Source organism: Aythya ferina, assembly GCF_964211825.1.
Source record: "Aythya ferina genome assembly, chromosome: W".
Classification (NCBI taxonomy): Eukaryota; Metazoa; Chordata; class Aves; order Anseriformes; family Anatidae; genus Aythya; species Aythya ferina.
The window spans coordinates 16,432,360-16,449,243 of record NC_140313.1 but is presented as its reverse complement, the minus strand read 5'-3'; the positions used below and the strand labels follow the sequence as shown (position 1 = coordinate 16,449,243).

The 16,884-nt window shown below is 44.9% G+C and overlaps 1 protein-coding gene across 1 annotated transcript; it reads left to right on the top strand.

The window, feature by feature from the left end:
* Positions 1-6,013: 6,013 nt before the first annotated feature.
* Positions 6,014-16,572, top strand: LOC311426297 (ATP synthase subunit alpha, mitochondrial-like). Its single transcript, XM_084502641.1, has 12 exons — positions 6,014-6,211; positions 7,202-7,280; positions 9,362-9,531; positions 10,308-10,481; positions 10,557-10,723; positions 10,859-11,007; positions 13,960-14,111; positions 14,248-14,472; positions 14,579-14,686; positions 15,218-15,362; positions 15,559-15,709; positions 16,363-16,572. Exons 1-12 carry the CDS (start codon positions 6,152-6,154, stop codon positions 16,442-16,444), a joined length of 1,662 nt encoding a protein of 553 aa, XP_084358767.1. The 5' UTR covers positions 6,014-6,151; the 3' UTR covers positions 16,445-16,572.
* Positions 16,573-16,884: the final 312 nt, after the last annotated feature.

The following is a 16,884-nucleotide window of genomic DNA, read 5'->3' as shown; positions in this document are numbered from 1 at the left end:
GTGAGGTGCAGTGCGGCTCAGGTGAATGTATCTACAAGAAGTGGTGATGTGACAGAGATCCTTATTGCAAATATGGAAGTGATGAAATTAACTGCCCTTCCTGGACCAGTTCAGATGGGAAGATGGGAACTGTGTCCATGGGAGTAGGCAGTGCAGTGGTGTGAGAGACTGTCTGGATGGCACTGATGAAGCAAACTGTAACAATGTTATTCAGTGCTCTGGACCTGGCAAATTCAAGTGCAGAAGTGGAGAATGCATAGATATCAATAAAGTGTGTAACCAGCAGAGAGACTGCAAGGACTGGGGTGATGAGCCCCTGAAGGAATGCAACATAAATGAATGTGACTGTCCAGCTGGGAAACTGTGGAGATAGTGATGAATGCCAAAACCCTGGTATCTGTAGTCAAATCTGTATCAACCTGAAAAGGCTATCAGATGAATCCTGCTACAGGAACCTGGAAAGGGCCATACGGCAAAGCAAATTAGATAACTGTTATTTAACTTGTCAGAAGATAAAAAAGAAAGTGTTTCAACAAGCAGCCACGGGAGGGAAGAATCACTGAACCCTAGATGTGAGGGACTGTACCTTGTTTTACTGACTTCTGAAACAGCTGTGAGAACAGCAGAAAGGGACCCTCGCATCCAGAATAAAAGGACCAGTAACTACTGAAACTTGGAGGGTTGAGTCTGCTCCTGGGAAACTGAAACTCAAGCTAAGAAAGAACTAATATTCTGGCAACGAGGCTCTGCATGAATTAAGGATGCCAAATAAAGGGGACAAGCCTGAAGGGAGGAAAGGGAGAAGGCAAGACCGGGGCAGGACCCTCCACTGCGGTGTGTATGGTCTACCGAGGGAGGCAACCCCTATGGGTATTGACTGCCGAGTGAGAGGGCCTCGACCAGACTTCTCCCACACTAAGGTCAGGTTGTCCTGAGAAAATAACATAAGAACCTTTTTAAACCTATATAAAATTGTGATTCGTTTTACAGGAGCTGGATCGCCCTGACAGACCAAATGGTAACACAAGCCTGAATCGACCCTGAAAGCAGGCCCAACCCCTTGACTGAAGGCGTTTGCCTATTATGATCCAGCTATGTGGGCAGAAGACAGATCCTGGGACTATAGGACCCCAGTATATATACTTAATAGAATAATTAGGTTATTAGCTGTAATAGAAATAGTTATAAATAAAACCAGAGATGCACTTGGATTAATTGCAAAGCAAAATACCAAGATGAGAACTGCTTTGTATCAAAATTGCCTAGCTTTGGATTATTTACTAGCACAAGAAGGAGAAGTCTGTGGAAAATTTAGCTTTAGTAATTGCTGTTTAAAGATTGATAAAAAGGGTGTTTCTTCCTAGTAACTGATAGAATGTTATGTTCTGTTTTAGGATGAGAAGAATGTTAATAATATGCTGATGTTTTAATTGTTTTTAATTGTTACAGAGCAGTGCTTACACCAAGCCAAGGACCAAGCCAAATTCAGCTTCTCACTGTCCTGCCAGCAGGCAGGCTGGGAGGAGGGCCGGACTGCTCGGGGTTAGGTTGGGCATCAGACAGCAGGTGGTGAGCAATTGCATTGTGCATCACTTGTTTCGTACACATTATTACTAGTAGTAATATTATCATTATCATTATTATTATTATTATTATTATTATTATTATTATTATTATTTTCTTGTTTTTATCTCAACTCACAGGCTTCACTTTCCCATTTCTCTCTCCCATCCCAGAGAAGGAGGGGGGGAGGTGAGCGAGCAAACACAAACCTGGAAGGATATGGAATGGGATTTATTTTCATGGCTGCCTGGTGGACCATGGGTTAAAAGAGTGTTATTTTTATTGTTATGTGGTGTAATGACGTTATTGTTTGTACCTTGTATGATACCTTGTCTTACATTATTAATAAACCGGGTGATAGATAGTACATTGGTAATAACTTCATTAAAAAAAGAAGGGAATATGTCAATTATGATGCTTAAGAATTGGACCCTCCAAGAACAAACTGATGAAATCCAATTATTAATAACAGAAGAGACACGAATTGTTGATATTAAAAAGAAGATAAGGGATTGTGAGGAATGTTTTAACAATTCGTGTCCATAAAGAACAACTCTGTTTGAATCCTGTCTGCCTCTGGGCCCTGCACTGGCAATTTAATTCTTGAACCACAGATGCAGTGTGTCCCAGTCTCCCCCTCATTCTAGTCAATTTATCACGTCTTCAGAAAACACTCCTTAAATTTATGAACCTGTTTGCTTTTGTTATTCCGGACTTCTATTTCTAACAGTTACAGTCTTTTTTCCTGTCTTCTTCGAGATTAACTTAACACTGCTATAGATGTGTCTGTGAATGTCTGGTGAAGAATGTTTTAATTACTGGTGAAGTGTCAATAAGAAAGCTGTTTGTGTTTGATGTCTGGGAGTTTCAGAACAACTGATAACAGCTAGTGACTGTTATGGGATACTATGCGGATCTTTGGTATCTGGCTAGGAGGCCAAGAGATTAAGAGGAAGGAAAAAGAAGCTGAAGGACGGCTGGGAGACAAGACCTGCAGAAAGTGTTCTATAAACTTGGTATGGTGCCGAGTGAGTACAAAGGGGAGAGGAAGACTACGAGCCTTCAGCATGAAAGACCCCTAGAGACCCCCAGAGGAGACTGATGCGCATGCTCCAGTAGGAGGGACTGGACCCCGGAAGCTAATTATAATAATCTATTTTTTTTAGCAATTTTTTTATATTTTTATGTATTAGTCTAGGAGCATAAAAATCAGCTGCTTGATGTAACTGGTGTGCGTCCTGGTGGAGCAGAGACTCCCGGTGCACCCAGCACTGTTTGCTTACCTCTATTCCTTTATATTCTTTCAATAAATCCTATTTTTTTTATTTAATCCTAATTTGAATCCTGAGCCATTAATATCAGAGTCACTATACTTGAGTGAAGGCATCCGTCGACCCTAGTACCTGGGAAGCTGTTCCTACAAAAGACTTGTTGGAAGTTGAAACTGAAGAGAAAAATCTCGTAGTGGACTCTGAGGAGGATAAAAGCTTACAATTGTAAACTAACCTTTTATTTTCACAGGTAACTAACGAATGTGACTTGTGATTGAGAGAAAGGACAGACCTATAGCGAACTGCAGTGCTCCCAAGGGGGGGGGGGGGTTGTTATAGTAGTAGTGTACATCTTATTTTTGTATCGATAATTATTTGGAAACCTAAGGTTTAAAAATAATGACAGGGAAAAAATCGATTACTAATTTTGTTTTTAGTGATTCTAGGCCTCAGAGAAGGCCTCGGTCAATTGGCAACTTGGAAAAGGCATGACTAGATAATAGCAAAAACGGGATACCCCATCAAAATATGGGTGACTGTGACAGAGGGTTATGTACCACAGTCTGTCACGTTTGATGCTTGTGAGGTGTTAGCTTGTGGAGATTTAAATGTCCAACAACAATTGAGCAGAGAGAACAAATAACTGGGAGAGACACAACAGCCAGATTGAGAATAGCTGTATGGAAACAATCCTCTATTGCCATCAGAGAAAGGGAGAAACTCAAGGAGAAAACAGGAGAGTAAACAGGAGGCCCTCTGAAATGTGGCAGTTCAAACATTTGAGATTCAAACAGGGTATGGGGATGTGAATGCCTGGATAGAATGGGTCAAATATACCGTCCAGAGTCTCAACCGTAGCTACTGCTATGCTTGTGCCTCGGGATGACCGATTGCCCAGATAGTGCCCTTCCCATAGGGGTGGACTGAAGACTCCCAAGAAATGCGATGTATGATTGCATTTTTTATATATGGAGTGGTAATTCGTGTCGAGAAAATGGGTGATTGTCCTGGTTTCAGTTAGAACAGAATTAATTTTCTTCCTAGTAGCTGGTGGAATGCTGTGTTTTGGCTTAGGATGAGAAGAGTGCTGATAACACCCCGATGTTTTAATTGTTGCAGAGCAGTGCTTATACCAAGCCAAGGACATCTCAGCCTTTTGCTCTGTCCTGCCAACAGGCAGGCTGGGGGTGCAGCAAGAGCTGGGAGGGGACAGACCCAGGACAGGTGACCCAAACTAGCCAAAGGGATATTCCATACCATCTGACGTCATGCTAAACAATATATAGGGGTGGCTAGCCGGGGGGAGGGGGCCGGACTGCTCGGTTAGGCTGGGCATCGGTCAGCGGGTGGTGAGCAATTGCATTGTGCATCACTTGTTTGTACACATTATTATTATTTTCCTATTATCACCATTGTATTATTATTATTATTGTTATTATTATTTTGTTATTATTATTTTCCTGTCTTATTAAACTGTCTTTATCTCAACTCACGGGCTTCACTTTCCATTTCTCTCCCCCGTCCCAGAGAGGGAGGGGGAGGGTGAGCGAACGGCTGCGTTGTGTTTAGCTGCCGGCCGGGTTAAACCACGACAGTGATATTAATAAAGAAGGGGGAGATTTGGGAGTGTGGCCATGGGGGTTGGAAAGCCCCATGGTTGAGATAACATTAGACTCTTAACGATGAGGCCATAAGGAATATAAAAGAGTTTAGAGGGAACAAAGAAGGGTGATTCAGGAGACTCCATGCAGTCTGGGGTTTCTTGTTCTCCAGATGGTTCTCTTGTTCTCCAGCTGTTAAGGCATGGATGTTTCTGGGTGTTTGCTGTTGTTGTTACATTCAAAGTTGTTTGACCAATGAAAAGTTGTTTTGAAAAGAACTGCTGTGGAGAGAAGGGTATGAGGGGAGCCTGCCCTCAAGATAAAGAAGGCAACAGGATGAAGTTACATCAGTAAAGAAGCAAGAAAAAGAAGTGAAGAGGAACAGGCTGGCAGAATGGAGACCAGGACGGGAACAGGCATTTTGATTGCCTCATGAAGATAGGTTCGGCCAGACTCAGCAAACCGCTCAGAGAAGCTCGTACAGAAAGTCACTGGAAACAGGCGTACTGGAGCTGGAGAGAAGCTCGAGCTGAGAGAAGCGGACCTGTGCACACAACTGCCTCTCGCTGGTAAGCAGCTGCGCATTATGGGGAATCATACGTCCTTAGGAACAGAGGCTGTCCTGGTAACCTTACAGCTTATTCTCCTTATTAACAATTGGACAGTTTATGAGCCTGAAATATGGGACCAAACTGAGGTCAAGGTGTGGGACTCTGCAACTAAAAACGGCAAGGTTGCAGTGGGATTGCTCAGCACCTGGCGATCAGTCTCTGAGGCCTTAAAGAGCCATGTGGGACCACAGTCAGAAACGTGTGGTTTGCCAGACAGTGAGGGAGCTGCGGGCTCCTTTACTGATCCGACTGCTACGCCACGGGCCCCTCTGCTGCTACAGCAATCGAAGGCTTTTGCTGTCACGCCCCCTGTTGACCTGGACGTGCCTTTTGACCCAGGCCCTATTGGCCTTGAAAAGGAGATGGATATGCTTTTCTTCGATCTGGGAAGAACGGGATACATATGGCCCGAAGACCGAGTTGCTTGACAACTTAAAGCGAGACATATTGTTCAAAAGGAATGGAAAATGGAGACTTGTATATAATCAAGAAAAGGAATGGAAAATGGAGACTGTTAAGTTATGGAACTTAGAGGATCGTTTGTTACCTTTTCTGATTTTACATATATATATGAGACTCGAGTTTAATAAGTCATGGAACTTAAAGGATTGTTACCTTTCCTGATTGTACGTGTTATAAATGAGGTCTGAATTCAATCTGAATTTTGTAATATTTATAAAGCAAATATTTCTAAAAGGTATAAAAGGCAAGTAAACAGCGCTGGGTGTGCGGGGAGTCTATGCTCCACCAACACGCACACACAAACATCAAACATTCTAAATATACTGAACATTGCTTTACATACTAAACGCAAGTATGTCTATACACATGTACAATCAGGAAAGGTAACAAACAATCCTTAACAAACAATCCTTTAAGTTCCATGACTTAACAGTCTCCATTTTCCATTCCTTTTGAACAATATGTCTCGCTTTAAGTTGTGAAGCACGCACGAGGAAGGCTGAGTGGCCGGAGGAGTGCTCCGAGCCCTCTCTCCACCCCAGGTGTGGCCTCACCGCCCATCAGGGCGGAGCGCGGCGCCGCCATTTTGTGGAGATAGAGTGGGACTGGTAGCTTCATCTTGTCTGCTTCAGGCGCTACCACCATGCTCTCAACTCGCCTGGCTGGTACCGTCGCCCACTCCTTGATGCGGTATGCTAGCCTGGTGAGTTTGCTTTCTTCTCCGCTCAGTGGGCGCCTGAGGAGGGCTGAGGGAAAGGCGGCTGCCGCCATCTTGGGGGCCGCGGTGATATTGAGCGGCCGCGGCCTCCTCAGCTCGGCTGGGGGTCGGCATGCGGCCCCTGGGGGTCTGGTATGGGGTGGGGGTGAGGGGGGATCGCCTCAGCACCCAGGGGACCGGGCCCTGCTGGGGATATGTTGTTTTGGGGAATGGGGACGGGGGGTAGGGGGCGCCGTGCCCTTCGCTGAAGGTGAAAATTGGCTTGGTTGGGGGGGGGGGGAGGAAGTGGCTGCGTGCTGTTGGGGCTGTGGGGTTTGCGGTGTGTAGCCCTGCTGGGGGGCACCACGAAGGGTGCAGGGAGCTGTCAGGGTCCCCCTCCAACCTGTGTCCCTTGTGGAGGTGAATGCAGAGGCCTTCATGGGATTTCAGAGAAATTGTATTAATACTGCTGTGGAACTGCACTGTGAGCTTCGGGGTATATAACAGCTGTTTAATACATTCATTATCATAACTTTTTTTGTTTTTTTGTGTAATCATATATATTAGCCGTGCTTCATAAATGTTGCCATTAGACTTTACTAAGAAAGGTCAGTCCTCAGAAGACATAACCTTATTTTTCCCCTTGTGCAGATGCACGAGGTCTTCACTGACCTCTTGATGCTGTGGGGAATGGTGGCAGATGAGAGGAGGTGCTGCTGTTGGAGCTGCTGCAATGCTGTGGTGGTGACAGTGTAACACAAGGGCTATGCAAAAAAAAATGCAGCAAGTGATTTACTGCAGTCTCTTTTAGTATTTGTGGTTGTTTATTCATGTTGGATTCAGTTTTGTAACTGTGAATACAGAGCTTTGATGTTCAATTCAAAATGGAGACGTTAAAATTTCTCAGTATGAGGTTATATATTTAATGTAGTCTCTCTTTAAAATATTTTGTGTGATCAAAGAGGCTGTGCTTATTGAAACAATTACTTATTTTAGGTTTCCAGAAACACCCTGGGTGCAGCAGTTGTTGCTACAAGAAACGTTCATGCTTCTAAAACATGTTTCCAGAAAACCGGTGAGTCAGAAAAAAGGCCTTTATTATAAGAGTACTGCTTAAGACCTTGATCAGTCAGGCAAGGTAATTTGAACTTGGAGTGTGAGGTGCATGTGTCAGCTGACAACATTTGAGGATGCTTATGTATTGCTAGTGTTGGGAAGTGAAATATTAGTTACGCGGTCGTGTCTGTCAGACTTAACTTTAATAATTGTTCAGAGCATGTCCAAACTAATGGAGTGGTCATGTCAGCTGGCTTACTGTCGTGGTTCCGCTCGAATGGGCAGCCGAGCTCCACCACAGCTGCTTTCTCACTCCCCCTCCTCAAAGAGGAATGGGGAGAAAATATGTGAAAAGGGCTCAAAGGTTGAGATAAGGACGAGAAAATCACGCAATAATTATTGTAACGGGCAAAACAGACTCAGCATAAGGAGATAGTAAGATTTATTGCTCATTACTAACAAGCTAGAGAAGTGAGAAACAAATGAAAGAAACCAAAAGCACCTTCCCCCCCCCATCCACCCTCTTCCACCTCCTCCCCCCGAGTGGCGCAGGGGAACGGAGGAATGGGGGTTATGGTCAGTCTACAGCACTTCTCTGCTGCTCCTTCTCGGTCACTCTCGTCCCCTGTGCTGTGGGGTCCCACCCACGGGATGCAGTCCTTGATGAACTGATCCGGTGTGGGCTTCCCACAGGCAGTAGCTCTTCCAGAACTGCTCCAGATATGGGTCCGTACCACAGGGTCCATCCCTCAGGAGAAAACTGCTCCAACCTGGGTCCCCTATGGGCAGCAGCTCCTGCCAGATCACCTGCTCCTGCGTGGTCTCTCCACGGGCTACAGGTCCGGCCTGGAATCTGCTCCGGCAGGGGTCTTCCACAGGCGGCAGCCTCTGTCGGTGCAGGGCCACCTGCTCCACCGTGGTACTCCATGGGCTGCAGGGGGACATCCTGCTTCACCATGGTCCTCACCACAGGCCACAAGGGACTTCTGCTCTGGCGCCTGGAGCACCTCTTCCCCTCCTTCTACACTGACCTTGGCACCTGCAAGGCTGTTTCTCACTCCCTTCACTCTCCTGGCTGCTGTGTGGCGCAGCGTTTTTTTCCCTGTCTTAAATATGCTCTCACAGAGGCGCAAAACAACATCGCTTATTGTCTCAGCTCTGGAAAACAATGGGGCCCTTCCCAAACATGGGGCAGCTTCTAGATCTTTCTCACAGAAGCCACCCCTATGGCCCCCTGCTACCAAAACCTTGCCACGTAAACCAACTACACTTACTCAGCTTATTTGCCTCCCAAATATCCAATTCAGTCTTTCAGTCCTACAGAATTATCTGAAAAATGACTCAAATCCAATTTCCTGTCTGCTTGTTGGCAACATCAGGGAAAGGATGGCTTTCTCTTGCCCGCTTGAGTTTGACCTTGTGTCCTTAATTATGATAACTCACGTGCCGCTATCATCTTAAGAAGGCAGCAGCACTGCATAGCTGTGCTTTGGTAGCAGTTCGTGTATGATTTTTGACGTGCTTTAGGCTAAGTAAAGGTATTACTAGGAAATAAGTTTCACTATGTTGCTTACTGTTTCCTAGCTGAGGAAATAAAAAGTTGTTGGAGGCATACTGCCAAATTGGAGGAAGATAGAAAATACATGGTTATAGCTTATATTGAGCAATTTGTTCTGTAAACATATTAAGTGCCTTTAGAATACGCTGGGTTACAAATGAGTCGATGTTTTCATGGGTCTAGTCTAAGTAAATGCACTGCCTGCAGAGAGGGAATGTCTGTGCTTTCTGAGTGAAGTCTAATGGCCCTCCAGACAGAGGGATTGCTAACAGTGTAGGACATAATGAAGGAAATCAATGGCAAAACTAAACAGCCATCAGTGTTTTGATTGATGTCGGTTCAGTGATGAGCTGAAACTGCTTTTATTGGCTGCGAGCACAGAAACTGTTACTTACCTTCTGCAGCATATGTAAGGAAAAACATTCCCTGCTAGAACTTATGGTATACCTGGAAGAGGGTACCTTGGCTTGTGAATTAAAGATGGGCACAGTATAAATTCAGTAAGCCTTAATTTGCGAAGTCTGGTTTGAAATATCTTTTAGGCACTGCTGAAGTATCCTCTATTCTTGAGGAACGTATTTTGGGAGCTGATACCTCTGCTGAACTTGAGGAGACTGGCCGCGTGCTCTCAATTGGTGATGGTATTGCCCGTGTGTATGGCCTAAGAAATGTCCAAGCAGAAGAAATGGTTGAGTTTTCTTCTGGGCTGAAGGTGAGCTTTCACTAAAGCAGTTCATTTATCATTGAAATGAACAGATAACTTTTTAAAGGAGAATCTGAGACTGTGTATGGACTTACCATATGGAGACTTCACAGACTTCATTGTAATGTTAATGTGTAGTAACTAGTTAACTACTAGTCAAATACTACAGAAAGCAAATATTCTTTGAATTTGTAATGCTTTGCTTTTGGTATCGTTATCTTGTTCTTAGCCAACACTTGAGCTTTATTTACTTTCCTCTAGGAAGTGTAAAGAGCTAATTTGGCACAGGATTTTGTTTTCTTTGGTTTTCGGGAGGCTTCTGTGATTCTGCTAGTCCTAAGGGTAGACTAGAGTTAAAAAGCTGACTGTTCCTTGAGACAACTGCAGCATCTCTTCCAGCATTGTTAATGCTCTGGCTTGCCTGAGGCAGATAAGCCAGTTCCCTTGTTAATTCCTTGGTAAGAGAAATGTATTTGAAGCCTACTTATCCTTTCTGGTTTTTATTTGGGAGAGGAATGATTGCTGCAAGTATAATTATGTAGTAAACTAAAGGCTTAGGCAGGTTCTGTCACCAGTATGGGAGAAGATAAGTGTGTTGGACTCAATCCTTGTGGGTCCCTTCCAGCTCAGGATATTCTAGGATTTTGATGTAAGCAGAACATTGATAATTGTTGACAGTGTCCCATATTTCATGCTGGAGACTAATTGCATCAATATTAAAGCATCAAAAATTTACCATAGATATTGGTATCACTTTTCTCATGTTAGCATGATCTTTGTCATAGGGAATGTCCTTGAACTTGGAGCCCGACAATGTTGGTGTTGTCGTGTTTGGTAATGACAGATTGATCAAGGAAGGGGATGTCGTGAAGAGGACTGGTGCCATTGTGGATGTTCCTGTTGGGGAAGAGCTGCTGGGCCGTGTAGTAGATGCGCTAGGCAATCCCATTGACGGGAAGGTCAGTGTAATGCTAAGCATTAAGCTTTCTCCTGTGTGATGCAGACTGCAACAGGGTTTTTTTTTCTCTTTTAAGGGTCCTATTACATCGAAGACACGTAGGAGAGTTGGCTTAAAGGCCCCTGGCATCATTCCCAGAATCTCTGTGCGGGAACCTATGCAGACTGGTATTAAGGCTGTGGACAGTTTGGTGCCAATTGGCCGTGGACAGCGTGAGCTGATCATTGGTGACAGGCAGACTGGGTAAGTTAAATGCCCAAAGAAAAATGTTTCTATAAATAGACTTGAATGCAGTATGCTCTACTGCATGAACCTGAATGCAGCTGGGTGGAGGTTGGGAGGACAATGGGTAGCTTAACAAAACTGTGTGTTGTACAGGAAAACATCAATTGCAATTGACACGATAATCAACCAGAAACGATTTAATGATGGAACAGATGAGAAAAAGAAGCTGTACTGTATCTACGTTGCCATTGGCCAGAAGAGATCTACTGTTGCGCAGCTGGTGAAGAGGCTCACAGATGCAGGTACAGATCTCAATCATCAGCCTGGCAAATGAGGGCATTCTGTTCTTATAATGTTATGAACTCACAGAATCACAGAATTTCTAGGTTGGAAGAGACCTCAAGATCATCGAGTCCAACCTCTGACCTAACGCTAACAGTCCCCACTAAACCATATCCCTAAGCTCTACATCTAAACGTCTTTTGAAGACTTCCAGGGATGGTGACTCCACCACTTCCCTGGGCAGCCTGTTCCAATGCCTCACAACCCTTTCAGTAAAGAAGTTCTTCCTAACATCTAACCTAAAACTCCCCTGGCGCAACTTAAGCCCATTCCCCCTCATCCTGTCACCAGGCACGTGGGAGAACAGACCAACCCCCACCTCGCTACAGCCTCCTTTGAGGTATCTGTAGAGAGCGATAAGGTCGCCCCTGAGCCTCCTCTTCTCCAGGCTGAACAAGCCCAGCTCCCTCAGCCACTCCTCATAGGACTTGTTCTCCAGACGCCTCACCAGCTTTGTCGCCCTTCTCTGGACCCGCTCAAGCACCTCGATGTCCTTCTTGTAGCGAGGGGCCCAAAACTGAACACAGTACTCGAGGTGTGCCCTCACCAGAGCCGAGTACAGGGGGACGATCACCTCCCTAGCCCTGCTGGCCACACTGTTTCTTATGCAAGCCAGGATGCTGTTGGCCTTCTTGGCCACCTGAGCACACTGCTGGCTCATATTCAGCTGACTATCAACCATCACTCCCAGGTCCTTCTCTGCCTGGCAGCTCTCCAACCACTCAACTCCCAGCCTGTAGCTCTGCTTGGGGTTATTGCACCCCAGGTGGAGGACCCAGCACTTGGCCTTGTTGAACTTCATGCAGTTGACCTCAGCCCATCAGTGCAGCCTATCCAGATCCTCCTGCAGAGCCTTCCTACCCTCAAGCAGATCGACACACGCACCTAACTTGGTGTCATCTGTGAACTTACTGAGGGTGCACTCAATGCCCTCGTCCAGATCATCGATGAAGATATTAAAGAGGACCGGCCCCAGCACCGAGCCCTGGGGAACGCCACTAGTGACTGGCCTCCAACTGGATTTGATTCCATTTACCACGACTCTTTGGGCCTGGCTATCCAGCCAGTTTCTAACCCAACGAAGCGTGTGCCAGTCCAAGTCAAGAGCAGCCAGTTTCTTGAGGAGAATGCTGTGGGAGACGGTGTCAAAAGCCTTGCTGAAGTCAAGGTAGACCACATCCACAGCCTTTCCCTCGTCCACCCAGCGCGTCACTTTGTCATAGAAGGAGACCAGGTTCGTCAGGCATGACCTGCCTTTCATAAACCCATGCTGACTGGGCCTGATGGCCTGCTTGCCCTGCAAGTGCTGCGTGATGACTCTCAAGAGGATCTGCTCCATGAGCTTCCCTGGCACTGAGGTCAAACTGACAGGCCTGTAGTTTCCTGGGTCTGCCCTCTGGCCCTTTTTGTAGATGGGCGTCACATTTGCTAGCCGCCAGTCAACTGGGACCTCCCCCGATAGCCAGGACTGCCGATAAATGATGGATAGTGGCTTGGCCAGCTCCTCTGCCAGTTCTCTCAGTACCCTTGGGTGGATCCCATCCAGCCCCATCGACTTGTGCACATCCAAGTGCCGTACCAGGTCACCAACCATTTCTTCGTGGATAGTGAGGGCCACATCCTGCTCCCCATCCCCTTCCACCAGCTCAGGGTACTGGGTATCCAGAGAACAACTGGTATTGCCGCTAAAGACTGAGGCAAAGAAGGCATTAAGCACCTCCGCCTTTTCCTCATCTCTTGTAACTAAGTTTCCCCCCACATGCAGTAAAGGATGGAGATTCTCCTTAGTCCTCCTTTTTGTGTTGATGTATTTATAAAAACATTTTTTGTTATCTTTAACGGCAGTAGCCAGATTGAGCTCCAGATGAGCTTTGGCCTTCCTAATTTTGTCCCTGCACAGCCTCGCAACATCCTTATAGTCCTCCCTAGTGGCCTTCCCACTTCTCCAAAGATTATAAACCCTCTTTTTTCTCCTAAGCTCAAGCCACAATTCTCTGTTCAGCCAGGCTGGTGTTCTTCCCTGCCAGCTCGTCTAATTGAAAGTACAGACGAAATTATTTTCTTAAATAAGTAGATTCTTAAATAAGAAGATTCTTAAATAAATAAGTAGATTCTTAAAATCTACAAGTAGATTTTTTACAGCCATTTTCAGGGATGGGACACCTTTTTACTTCATTGGATTAGAAAAGTAGTATGATGCCCTGAAACTGTTGAATTTCTTCTAAAAACATTATCCTTCATGTTTTTTTCATCAGAGTTGGGGGAGTTTCCTCTTGACAGTCAGGCAGGCCTGATTATAAGCTGTGGCCCACAAGTATTTTTATGGACTTAGCGTTTGCTTCATTTGTGCACAAGTCAGTGTGAATGACAACTTAAAGTTTGGTGAAGAGACTTTACTGCCCAAACATAATCCATTATGTGATAGAATCTTCAGAAACAGTTTTTTGTCTGACAAAAAAGCTGCATATATAACAGAGTTTAGAAGAAATTAAGCACCTTACCTCTTGCCTGCTGGTCAAGCAGAATCATACCCAATAGGGAAAAAAGGTATTTTAGTGGCAATTTGTTTTGGACTGTGAAGCAGTGTAGTGCTTTCTTGTAAAAGCTAAGAAATCAGACTTCCAGATCCCTCTCCTCTAGAGCTCAAGGGTGTCTTAGTCAAAGCTTAAGCCTCACTTTAAATGAAAAATAATCTGTGAGTGCTAGACAATAGCTGCTGTAAACTTGTTCTTGACATTTCCTGAGTTAGTCAAGCTAAATGATAGGTTAATATCTGTTGTTCTTTCCTGTAACTAGTGATACTGCCTGGGTTTACTTCAGCAACTAGCACTTGGTATACATGTTGCATTTGCTGATTACTGGCATGATAAGGTAACGTACTTAAGGTGACAAGTCTCTCAAATTCTTTCCAGATGCCATGAAGTACACTATTGTGGTGTCTGCCACAGCATCTGATGCTGCACCCCTTCAGTATTTGGCTCCCTATTCAGGCTGCTCCATGGGGGAATACTTCAGAGACAGCGGAAAGCATGCATTGATCATCTATGATGACTTATCCAAGCAGGTCAGGAAACGTTGCTTTATAGGCCTCATAGTTGAGCATTGATGCTTATAGCTGTAAGATCACCTTAGGCTTAAAAAAAATCCCAATTTTAAACAAGCTACTGAAATCTGAGAGCTTTCTTTTTGCTTCTGCTCAGGCTGTTGCCTACCGTCAAATGTCTCTGCTGCTGCGCCGTCCACCTGGTCGTGAAGCCTACCCAGGTGATGTGTTCTACCTGCACTCCCGCCTGCTGGAGAGAGCAGCCAAAATGAATGATTCCTTTGGAGGTGGCTCTCTGACTGCCCTGCCTGTCATTGAAACTCAGGCTGGTGATGTGTCTGCTTACATTCCAACTAATGTCATCTCTATCACTGATGGACAGGTAGGGCTTACTCTTTGTCTGCCGGTAAGTTACACAGATGTACTGGCATGTCTGAAGGAGGCTTCTGAGCTTCTAACCAGGATAATAAAATAAATCTCTCCTGTAGATCTTCTTGGAAACAGAGCTGTTCTACAAAGGTATCCGTCCAGCTATCAACGTTGGTCTGTCTGTGTCCCGTGTGGGTTCTGCTGCTCAGACCAGGGCTATGAAGCAAGTAAGCATGGAATGATAGCTTCTGTCATCAGATGAGCAGTGTGCAAGCTGTCCAACCCATTTCACTCTTTACAGAGTCATGAATACAAAGGGAATTAAGTTCTGAATTCCTTGGTATTATGAAATAACTTCAGAAAATTCTCAAAGAACAAACTTGTGGGATCTGTGGTATTTCTATCACATGCTGGCAGGAAGCGGGGCATGGGGAGTGGAGGGAAGAGTATCTGTGTAGAGATGTTTGACTAGTCAAAACCAGTCAAAAATAGTCAGTTTAATTATGCTGATCTAGTTGGATACAGAGAATGCTCTCTTAACGCTACACTTCTTAATCCAGATACAAGTTAGATGTATCAATTGTGATACTTTCAGGGAGGAATAACAAGTTATGGCCAGACAGTGTGGGATTTCTTAGAAATGTGATTAATCACCTATTTAGCTGACTTGCAAGAACTGTCAGCTGAAGATGACCCACAGACAACTAGATTCATTTAAAAACTAGGGAAACTCAGTGTGACCTCACCTTTTATTGTAGGTGGCAGGTACCATGAAGCTGGAATTGGCTCAATACCGTGAAGTAGCTGCCTTCGCTCAGTTTGGGTCTGATCTGGATGCTGCCACACAGCAGTTGCTGAATCGTGGTGTGCGTCTGACAGAACTCCTCAAACAAGGACAGTACGGTGAGTGTCTTGGGTGTAATGTGCCTGCATTTCCTCTTAGTCTGTTGCGTTGGTCTTTGTGGCAGCATGAAGATATCCTTTGGATATTGTAAATGCAGGCTTGACTTGCATAAATACAGCTGATCTTCAGAGAGACTGATACTGATGTATCCTGACACAAGAGTTGCTAATAGTACGGATGTTTTCTTTCATGCAGTTCCCATGGCTATTGAGGAACAGGTTGCAGTTATCTATGCTGGTGTAAGAGGTCACTTGGACAAGCTGGAGCCCAGCAAAATCACTAAATTTGAGAGTGCTTTCCTAGCTCACGTACTGAGCCAGCACCAGACCCTCCTCTCCACGATCAGGTATAATAATTCATCTTAGCTCATCCCAGGGGTGAGAGCTGGAGCACAGATAATGGTCACTGAACTGTAAAGCTAGTGTATCCTTGAACATCAGGCCTTCTGCTGCCTCTGACTGGAGGTTAAATCAGCCTGCCTGCTGTCCTTGTGCTGTTATCCAGAGCTCAGTATCTTGTCTGCAGTTTTTACTCAAGAAATCCAGCTGATGCTTAAAATGAACCTATTTGCATGCTTGTCCTGTAACCTGAAATTGAAATCACTTCAGGCAGTGAGCTGGCATGATTTTGATAGCTGAGTTATTAGACTACTGTAGATGAAGTGCTGCTTGCTGCCTTGTTACTGAGCTGACTGTTGGGATTTGAGTATTTCCATGGTCTTGTCCTGTGACCTGGTTCTAGCTTGCTTTGTCCTGAGTCAGATCTGTGCATTCCACCTCTGTGGCGTAGCTGTACCCAGTTCAGCAAGGCTCTGTTCTGAGAGTATTTGTTGACAAACCTTAGTTCTTAACAGGACTAACTCTTCTTGAGGAGAAGGGATGTTGTGTTAGTAAAGTTTTTTTTTTTGTTTGTTTGTTTGTTTTTTGTTACTTGGGAATTAACTGTACATTCATTTCTGTGTCAGAAGCTCAGAAGCTTAATTGAACTCTCCTTCAACAGGACCGAAGGGAAGATCTCTGACCAGACAGAAGTGAAGTTGAAGGAAATAGTCACAAATTTCCTGGCTACTTTTGAGGCATAAACTCTTAACCATTCAAACAGATAAGGTGTTTTTTGTGCTCACGTGCTCCAGCTCCATTGAAGACTTAAAAGTATGCGTGACTTGAATGTACAGATCTCACTGAGAATAAAAGTTTCCATGTAAAAAGACTTGGATATTCTGTTCTCAATTACTGTCCTTTTGGCTAGCTACTTTAATTACATACGTGCACAACTTCCCTGGACACATGCTTGCTAAAGGAACTCTGAAAAAACAGGGTACGTTTGACTGTTGAGTAGATCAAACTGCCTGTATAAAACCTGGGAGGGGTAGTGATGGGATTTTGTGGCTGACTGCAGTTCCCATCGTGACAATTGAGGGTTGCTCTTGTTGCTTTCATTGTTTTTGCTAGACAGATGATGTCAGAGGAAGGCATACACCTGTGGAAGTTGTCAAGCTGCTGTCTTGGCATGGGTGGTAGT

What these genes read in the sequence shown, in the direction of transcription:
- LOC311426297 (XM_084502641.1), top strand. Translation starts at nt 6,152, where the DNA reads ATGCTCTCAACTCGCCTGGCTGGTACCGTCGCCCACTCCTTGATGCGG. An exon ending in AGTTTTCTTCTGGGCTGAAG is followed by an intron (nt 9,532 to 10,307) that starts GTGAGCTTTCAC and finishes TCTTTGTCATAG; the next exon opens with GGAATGTCCTTGAACTTGGA. An exon ending in ACCCTCCTCTCCACGATCAG is followed by an intron (nt 15,710 to 16,362) that starts GTATAATAATTC and finishes CTCCTTCAACAG; the next exon opens with GACCGAAGGGAAGATCTCTG.